Below are 9,165 nucleotides of genomic sequence, written 5' to 3'. Positions count from 1 at the left end.
AAAACCCCAAAATAACTTTACAGGAAATCTGCGCAAGAAACATTTATACTTGAAGCAACCAGCCATACACCAACATAATTTATAGATATTTATATAAAAAAACCCCATTTGTGTCATCCAACTCACGTCTAGTAGAAAGATGGCTGCTCAGAGAAAAGGAAGCTGACTGGCATCCGATGGCTGAATTAATTAATCCACGGAATTAATTAAAGTGTCCCTTGCAACTGCCCTCATGCAGCCGCGGGACCCGAGATCTCTTTATTTTCTTTTTTTTTCTTTAAACAAAATACATATGGCTGACGTAAAAATATCTGTTTCTGAGCTAAAGAAAACTAGATTTTTTTCTTTTTCTTTTTTTTTTTCCTTTTTTTTTTTTTGCATAATATTTATAGAGCATTTATTTCTCCCTCCCCAATCCCCCCCCTCCTAATATGGCAACTAGAACGACAAAAATAGAGCAAACTAAAGGAACGACCAGACCCTTGTGGCAAACCCTGCCAGTCACAGATTTCTGGGAGTGACTTTGAGAGCCCCCAAAGTTGGCTTGAAGTTGGTGGTGGTGGTGGTTTGAGTCTTTCTTTTTTTTTTTTATTTCTTTTTTTTTTCAACAGGTCTGAGGTATTAAAAAAATATCAAAAGGAAAAAAAAAACCAAAATAAAATTGGTGCATCCCCCCCCAAAAAATGTATTTAATAAATATTTATGTAAGCTTGTAAGAACACCATATCTTCTTCTTCTTTTTTTTTTGGTTTTTTTGCAAGTATTTAAAATAGAAAAAGTGATTTTTTTTTTGTTGTTTTTTTAAGCAATGTCATCTTTAACACAGAACCAAAACCCCACAACCACCCCTTGTTTGGGTCTTCCCTGGTGTTTAACCCAAGACCCCCCCTCACCCCCCTGGGTTATTTTTTTGGGGGAGGGAGGGAGGAAAAAAGGAGCCGGGCATGGGGTGGACACTGAATTTGCACTGGGGATGGGCAGTGGTGGCAATTTCTTCTTGCTGTTGGCAGTGAACAAAGCCCAGCTCGCCAGCACCAGGGTGGGACACTCGGAACATTCTGGATAGCGGGGATTTTTGGGATCAAGACCTTCCCTCCTCCTCCCACCCCACGGAAAGGACGAGGCAGGGCCGGGGGCGAACCGAAGACACTTGGTTTGTGGTGTGGTTTAAGGAACACTTAAATCTCGGCAAAGATCTGGGCCCTGGCGTGGCAGGAGGTGCTGCAGGCAGTGCTCGGACAAGGCACGGGAGATTCCTCTGTGCGTTCCTGAAGGGAACAGGGGGGAGAACCCAGCCAGCCCCGGCCTCTCCCGGCAAACCTCTGCGCTCCCAGGGGTGGGAATTACCTCGGAGAGCGGCTTCCAGCCAATTCCCTCTGCTCCCAAAGGGGCTGGAGGAGAGGAGGAAGGGTCACGAGCAGGGGAGCAGCAGCGGGAGCTTGCGGGGAAGGGGCTTGGCCCAAGCCCGGCACATCCTGCCTCCCGCTCCAGGGATTGCCAGAGGGACAATCCAGAGCCAGCTGCAAGGAAAGGGACTCTCACTGCATTATTCCAAGTGGTGGAGGTGAGGCAGGGCTCCAGGGGAAGAGATGACCTCCAAAAAAAGAAAAAAGCAGCGAAGTGAGGCCGAGCCTCCAGCAGCACCTTCTCCGGAGGACCTGCAGCCATCCAAGCCAAACCTGCTGCCTCCAGGAAAACCGAGGATCATCCGTAGGCCATGGAGCTTCCCTCCCTTCCACTGGATCGTGAGACCACCAGATTGATCCCTGCCAGCACTGAGGACCCACTGTGCTCTCAGGATTCTCCGTTCAGCCTCCCACAGCTTTCGGAGCGCTGGTGGGCACAGCTGGAGCCTCCTCCCGGATCCCTCAGCGCTTCCCTGGAGCCGGCACAGCGAGGCTGGAGGGTTACTGACCCCAACAGCACAGAAAAAGGGCAAAACTCCCTCTGCTCTGAGGGCCAGGAGCTGTGAGAGCTGCAAAAAACCTCTCACCAAGAGTTTCCCTCCTGACCAAGAGCAGCAGAGAGGCCTCTCCTAAAATTCCCAGGAAGAAGCTGCATCCCTCACAACTGGGGGGGTTTCTCTCCACCTTTTCCCTGGCAGTTTCACCTCCCCCTTTGCAGGAAAATCAGAATCTCTCCCCTCCAGCAAGGTTAGAACTAAGCCAGCTTCATTTCTCACCTACCAGTTTGGAAACAGAGAGAGAAAAACGTGTGGGGCACACACAGAGGAGGAGCTGGAAAACGCCCAGGTACCATTTTCCAAAGGTGGAAGACTGGTGGACATCCCTGGATCTCTCAACCTTGGAGTAAACACCTTCCTCTGGCTGGGATTTTTTAGTTTATTCCTTAATTTTCACACTGGAGTGGTGACTGCCCCTCCCCACTGAGAAGTTCCTGGGTGGGGGGGGGGGGACACAAATCCCACAAGCAAAGAGCAAAACCTCCAACATTAGAAGAAAAAACCCCTAAAAACCACAAGTGGAAGAAAAACCCACCAAAAAAAAAAAAAAAAAATTAAAATCAAGTCACAAGTGCACCCCCAGCCCTCGGGCTGAGGGTGTGTAAGACTACAACAACTTGAATTTCCTCGGAACATGCATTTTTGCAAAGTGAAAACCTCCCTCCGTGCCTGGAGCCCAACTCTTGGAGAGGAAAGAACCTGGCTGCTTCCCCCTGGGCGAGTACCACGGAAAACCAGGGATGGAGATGCACAATTGTTTGGTTGGGTGGTTTTTTTTGGCTTAGCCTCTCTCCCAACACCCACAGCGTGGCGGTGGTACTCTGGTTCCCACTGCTAAATAACGGTAAAAAAAAAAAAAAAGAACAAAACAGAAACCAAAAAAATGAAAGAAAAATCAAATAAAACCCCCTCCCTACCCCCCCTCCCCAAAAATAAAACCAACCCCAAATGATGATAACAGGCATGAGCAGTTTGACACGGAGTGACCGCAGCTGTGATCAGTTACTGGTGCCGGGATCACACAGCGCCGAGGCGGATGAGGAGGAGGAGGATGAGGAGGAGGAGGGGGAATTCCAAGTTCGAAGGTCAAACAGATGTCTCCAGGCTGTGGAAGGGGCTCCCAGGCTCTGGGAAGCTGAGCTCGCTGTCCACTGCGTTGTTGTTTCTGTTCAACGCTGTCGACCCCGCCGGGCTGCCCCCACCTCGCTTTTGGAGTCCGTCAGGCTCGGGGTCGTCTTCGGCGCCGTCAAGGAATGGTGTCCGAGGCTCGTCTTCCTCCAGGATGAACTCCGGGTGAGTCATGAAGTTATGGATGGAGCTTCTGGATTCGGGTTTCTCGAGGCCTTCGTACAGGGAGCTACGGAACGCATTCACCACTTTGATCTGGGCGGCGTGGCGAGTAGGGGGAGGAAAAAAAACAGGGGTCAGTTGGGTGGCCAGAGGGTGGAGCTCGGGGGAGAAAGTGAAAATAAATGATGGAAGACAACCATCGAACAACAACGACAAAAAAAAAAAAAAAACCAAACAGCACGACCACAGCAACAAAATCACCACTGAACAGACAGCTCGGTCAAAAATGAGACATCTACGGTGGACTGGGATCAGAGTCAGGCACTACGGGGGGTGCTGGGAACCCACCGGCTACGGGGCGGCCTCAGAAGCTGCAAGAAAAGACACGGGACGACTCAAAACCACCACCCCAACATCACCCCTCTGGATGGATGGAAGCCAAAATGCGTTAATTAGTCGGTCGTTAAATCTGTGTGCGTGTGCGCACGCGCCTCGGGGTGGACAGACACGAGGACAACGAGGTGGGGGCAACTACGGCTCCAAAAAGAGGTGGGTTAGGCAAACAGCGGGGGCACTTCCAGGCAAACTCTACCGTGGGAGCCGTGGGTGGGGTTGGGGCAGGGTTGTTCCTACACCTCTGGAAAGGAATGGGGATTCCCAAAGGCGTCTCCAGATTTTTCCAGCCCGCGGGAAGCACGAGCTGCAGGTGGGTGCCGTGAGGAAGAAACGGGATCCCGGTCAATGTCCAGGTCTGCGTGGGTTTCCCCACCCTGCTGGAGCTCTGGATCCTTCCCTGCACCTGGAGGAGACCCAGTGGTTTCCAAAGGCGGGGATGCTGTTGGATATTCTAAAGGAATTCCAGCCACACACAATCCTGGGAATCCCATGGAGCAGCTCCACCACAAAAGCCAGGCTCAAGCAGGAGATCCAGAGCCTGCTTTGGAGTACCAGGGAACGGCCCTGCCCCTGCACGGCACTGGAAGGGAGAGGTGTGGGAACCTGGCTGGCTGGTGGCTGGCAGTGGATTCCCTGCTCCCTCCAGATCCTCTGGAATTCCAGCCTCAAACCCTTCCAGCTCTCCCGTGCAGCCAAGTGACCATTTTTGGATCAGGTGGGTGACGAGTGTCCCATCCCAGCTCTGCTGGGTTTTAGGGAAGCAACAGAAGCCTCAGCTCTTTGGAGCAGAGCTCGTGTGGGACCAGGAGATCTCCTCTCCCAAGGAATCACCTCCAGAGCACTGGGGATTTGTCCAGCAGCGCTGGGAGCATCAGGGAAGGCTCCCTGTGGCAATTCCAGTCATTGTGCTCGGTCTCCTGCCCCGTGGAAGGAGCTTTGCTCCTCCTCAGCTGCCTCTGCTGCTCCCCAGCCCCGAGGAACCATCCCCTGCCTGCCCCCGTGGTGTCCCTGTGGCTGAAACTGGGCCACAAAAGGGAGGAGATCCACAGATCCCAAAAAAGGGGGGAGGGAGCAGCATCTGAGGGAGTGGAAAGAGCCAGGCTGGAGGGAGAATGATCCAGAAATCCCCTTGGTGATGAGGGAAACGGAGGAGCTGAGTGTGTTCTGCCACCTCTGTGGGCCGCAGGCGTGGTGGGGGAGCAGAGACCTCACCCCCAATCCTGGTGACATGGGCTGGGTTAAACTGTCCCTTTATTTAAACTGTCCCTGGGTGTGGCACCCATCCAGGTGGGAATTCAGCGCCCAGCACAGCCAAAATCCTCCTGAGGATCTCTGATCCCACAAAACCAGAGTAGGGAATTCCTCCAGGAGCCGCCTCGTGCCTGGAACCCTGGAAGTTCTCCCTGCCCCCTCTCACCAGGGATGCCCTTCTGAGCGCATTTTGCACCTGGCTCAGGATCAGGAAGCATTTCCTGGCTCATCCCAGCTGGAAGCAGCCCCAGGAGCTCCTGCACAGGGAGCAGGGCACACACCTGAGCTGGGGCACAGACACCGAGGGGATGAGCCTGGGCTGGGTACCCCCAGTGCTGGAGCACCACTGGCCTGGAAAAATGGGAATTTGATGGAGCTGGGAAGCAAATCAGAGCTGGATTTGTGCACTAATAACCCTGGCTAAATTCAGGTGAATGCACAGGACAAGGGACACCACCGAGGCCACCTCACACTGATCATCTGTCACATCAGCAACGACTTGAGAACAGCAGATCCTGACCCCTAAAGATCAACTGAATCAAAGATAACGAATCCAACCAAGCCAAGGACAGCCCAGTGCCTGCCAGAGCCACGAGGTGGTGGCTGAGGAGAGCCCAGTGCCTGCCAGAGCCACGAGGTGGTGGCTGAGGAGAGCCCAGTGCCTGCCAGAGCCACGAGGTGGTGGCACCTCCAAGCTCAGATTTAGGAGCCACAGAAGCCTCGGCTCTTTGGAGCAGAGCTCGTGTGGGACCAGGAGATCTCCCCTCCCAAGGAATCACCTCCAGAGCACTGGGGATTTGTCCAGCATGGCTGGGAGCAGCAGGGAAGGCTCCCTGTGGCAATTCCAGTTGTGCTCGGTCTCCTGCCCAGCCCCTCTCAGCCCCCTCAGCTCCCACAAGGAGCTCCTGCTGAAGCTTCCCTCTGATTTTCCTCCTTTCTCCATCCCCGGCAGTGACTGCTGCGAGATAAATTCAGCTGTTCCCTTGTCAAAGGAAGGCAACAGCAAGGAAATGTGTTCTCAATGAGCCAGGCAGCCCCAGCAAAGCTGAATTCCAGGCTGGAGCCGCCCCTCCCTCCCGTCCACGGCCAGGCTGCCGCCTCCTCTCCACCTGGAACCTTCCGAAAGCAACCTCCAGGCTTGGAATTCATTCCTGTTTCACACCATCCCTGCCTGCAGCACCTCCACGTGCTGCGCAAGCCCCACAAGAATCACATCCCCTGGCCCTGGCTCTGCCCAGCTCCCTCAATCCAGGGTGGAATTCCCAGTGGGAGCAGCTCAGCTCTGCAAAGACATCTCCTGGAGGTCATTCCTGAGACCTCTGCACCAATTCCAGGAGCAGAGGGACACAGCAAGTCCAGCCCTGGAAAAACTCCTCCACGGGAGAGGGACACCATGGATCTGTGTGGAGGGAAGAGGAGCTTCGGGAGAGAGGGAAGCAGCAGAGGGAAACAAGGAAAGTCCAGGCAGAAAAAACAGCGGGAAGATTTGGAGACCTGGCTTAGCTCCTGGTGAAGTTTTCTATTCCCTCGCTGCAAAATGGGGAAAACATCGATCCACAGACTGCAAAGAAGCTGCATTTTGGTCTCATCCCCCCCCAGTCCTCTGCCCTGAGCCCCTCTAAGCAGATTGCATTCCATCAGAAAATCCTGGAGGTGCTCAGATGGGAGCAGGAGGCAGCTGCGCTGCTCCAGCATCGCTGGGGTTAAACACAATCAGCTCCCAGCCCCAGAGTCAGCGAAACAGAGAGAAAACAAAATTATCCCAAATTCTCGCTCCTCCCCCACAGTGCATAAACAGCGGAGCCTGAAAGCTCTCCAGAAAGTCACCGAGGGTATTTCTCTAATCAGAGGAGAACGGGGATAAGTGACTGTGCAATAAAAAAGCCAATTACCCAGCAGAGACACATCCCCTGCTCCCAGCCTGCAGAGAGAATCCGCGTCCACGTGCTCACGAGCCCCGACAACGAACACACTCGGGTTTTACACCAGACAGAGCCTTTTTTTGGGGGGGTCTGGAAACCCAGCATCCAGCATTCCCGTTGATATCCAGTGGGAATGGGGTTTCCACGCCCATTTCCATGCAGAGCAGTGTCTGCACGCCCTGGGATCCAGCGTGTGCAGAGCAGCCCACGATGAACACAGAGAGGGGCTCTGCACCCCAGGGGGCTTTTTTAGGGTCTGGAAACCCAGTGCTGGATGCAGGACTCAGCATTCCCACTGATATCCAGCAGGAATTGTTTTCCATGCCCATTTCCATGCAGAGCAGTGTCTGCACGCCCTGGGATCCAGCGTGTGCAGAGCAGCCCGTGATGAACACGGAGAGGGCTTTTTTGGGATCTGGAAACCCAGGATCCAGCATTCCCACTGGGATCCAGCAGGAATGTGGTTTCCATGCCTGTTTCCATGCAGAGCAGTGTCTGCACACACCCCGAGATCCGGCGTGTGCAGAGCGAGGTGGGCACTGAGGATCCTCTGGCTGCCCTGGGCACCAGCAGAGCCCCGGGGATGTCCCCACAGAGCCCCAGGGATGTCCCCAAAGAGCCCCGGGGATGTCCCCACAGAGCCCTGGGGCAGCACAGGGATGGCTCAGCTCTGCCCCCAGGCCATGCAAGTCCCCAGGTGGGGACAGAGAGGGGGGACAGCAGCCCCAAGGTGTCACCAGCTGAGCCACCACGGGCAGGGCAGGAGCAAATCGTCCTTGTCCCTCCTCCCCGTGGCTCAGCCAGCCCTAGGGACAGTCCCAGCGGCCACTCTGCCTCCAGAAGAGATCTCAAAGCAACGTCTCTGCCCATCCCTGGGGTATCCCAGGGCTGGGCAGCGGAAAGAACCAGCAGGATTTGGGCTCAGCCTTGCCCTTCTCCCAGCAATGCTCGTGAACTCGGGGGTTTTGGGAGCAAGAACTGCCAATTTTTGCCCCACCCCACCCCCGCCTCAGGAGGGTGGACTCAAACACCAGCCCTGCAAAGGAGGAGAAGAGGTAAAACTGGAGGAAGCAACAAGGAATGGGGGGGGGAAAAAGGACCAGAAAGGTTCGTAACTTTGTTAGCAGCATAAAAACTTGGGGGTTTTTAACGGTTTCCCGCCCCATCCTTCAGGTTTGGGAGTGAGTGTGCGAGTCAAGGCTGAGAGGGAGAGAGAGCAGGCGGGGTTAGGTGGGTGCAGGTGCTCTCTGTGGTTATTAGAAGTCATGCATTGTAATAGACCATCACTCACTGCCCGCAGGAGGAGATGCAGCAGCAGCAGCAACAGCAGAAGTGGTGGGAGTGGAATTGACGGAGGAAAGAGCTACATGGGTTGGGCTAGAAACATTTTTTACATCGTGGTGCTGGCTCACGATGGAAGGCTGTCTCCTGAGGGCTCCCTGCAAAGAGGAGGCGCCGGTCTGGAATGTGTAAACTACGTCCATCTGCAAAGAACCAGAGAGTGAGATAGCGACGCCCGGCCAGGGGGACGGGGACAGGGATGGGGACAGGGAGCAGGGAGGCCGGGCAGACACACAGACAGCAAGGAAGGAGGAGGATGGAGAGAAGAGGAAGAGGAGGAGGAAGGAGGAGAGAGCCCCCCCCACCCCACGCTCCCCGAAACCCACGCGGGGTTTTGCTGGTGGTGTTGGATGGGAGCAGAGAGAGCGTCCGGCTCTGCCCTTCCCACGGGAGCGAGGGCAGCAGGGTTGAGCACCCCCCACCACCGGGAAAAAGGCTGTGGTGGGAGGCAGTGGCAGAGGAAACACCTGGGGTTATCCCGAAAATCTGCGGGAGGAGCAGAGAGACAGAGACGCAGAGAGAGAGGGCAGAGGGCGGGCAGAGGTGCGAGCGGGCAGCCGGTGGCTCCGGGGAACTGCGCTGGGAAAGGGCTCCCGGTGCCTCAGCCCAGTGGGGCCGCTCTGGGGACACACTGTGGGCTCCCTGCAGCTCCCCTGGCAGCAGGGGATGGCCCAGCCCCTCTCCCAGGCCTCAGGGCTGGTGGGGATGGGCAGGGATGCAGCACCCTGGTGGTGGGGCCGTGGTTGCCCTGCGGATGTGTCCCAAGGCTTGAGGAATTCAGCAGCAGCATCCGGGTGCCACCGTGGCTTCCTGGGCACTTTGTGGATCGTTCCCAGCCCTGTGGCACCCTTTGGACACCTCCTCCAGCCCCAGCTCTGGCCCGTGCTGGGGAGTGTTTCACACACGGCTTCGCTCCTGCCCCACACTCTGATGTCCCTCTTCTCCCGTGGCCTCAGGGGGAAGAGCCCTGTGCCCCCTTCAGACACCCCGAGTGGGGACAGG

General features: G+C 55.5%; 1 protein-coding gene across 2 annotated transcripts; it reads right to left on the bottom strand.

Moving 5' to 3' along the window:
- Positions 1-935: 935 nt before the first annotated feature.
- Positions 936-9,159, bottom strand: LOC121672500 (plasma membrane calcium-transporting ATPase 1-like). Of its 2 annotated transcripts, none has more exons than XR_006018884.1 (2): positions 8,114-9,159; positions 936-3,346 (listed from the first exon to the last, which is right to left on the bottom strand). XR_006018884.1 is itself a non-coding variant. In XM_042045166.1 (2 exons), exons 1-2 carry the CDS (start codon positions 8,304-8,306, stop codon positions 3,050-3,052), a joined length of 387 nt encoding a protein of 128 aa, XP_041901100.1. In that variant the 5' UTR covers positions 8,307-9,114; the 3' UTR covers positions 936-3,049. The 2 variants fall into 2 exon arrangements, 1 of the variants encoding a protein (XP_041901100.1); XM_042045166.1 differs by having other exon boundaries at positions 8,217-9,114.
- Between the last annotated feature and the right edge of the window lie 6 nt (positions 9,160-9,165).

Source organism: Corvus kubaryi, unplaced genomic scaffold (genome assembly GCF_017639235.1).
Source record: "Corvus kubaryi isolate FWS band 111438036 unplaced genomic scaffold, C.kubaryi_AGA036_p1.0 62623, whole genome shotgun sequence".
NCBI classification, from domain to species: Eukaryota; Metazoa; Chordata; class Aves; order Passeriformes; family Corvidae; genus Corvus; species Corvus kubaryi.
Note: the sequence above shows the minus strand (reverse complement) of the source record. Positions and strands in the feature narration are given on the sequence as shown.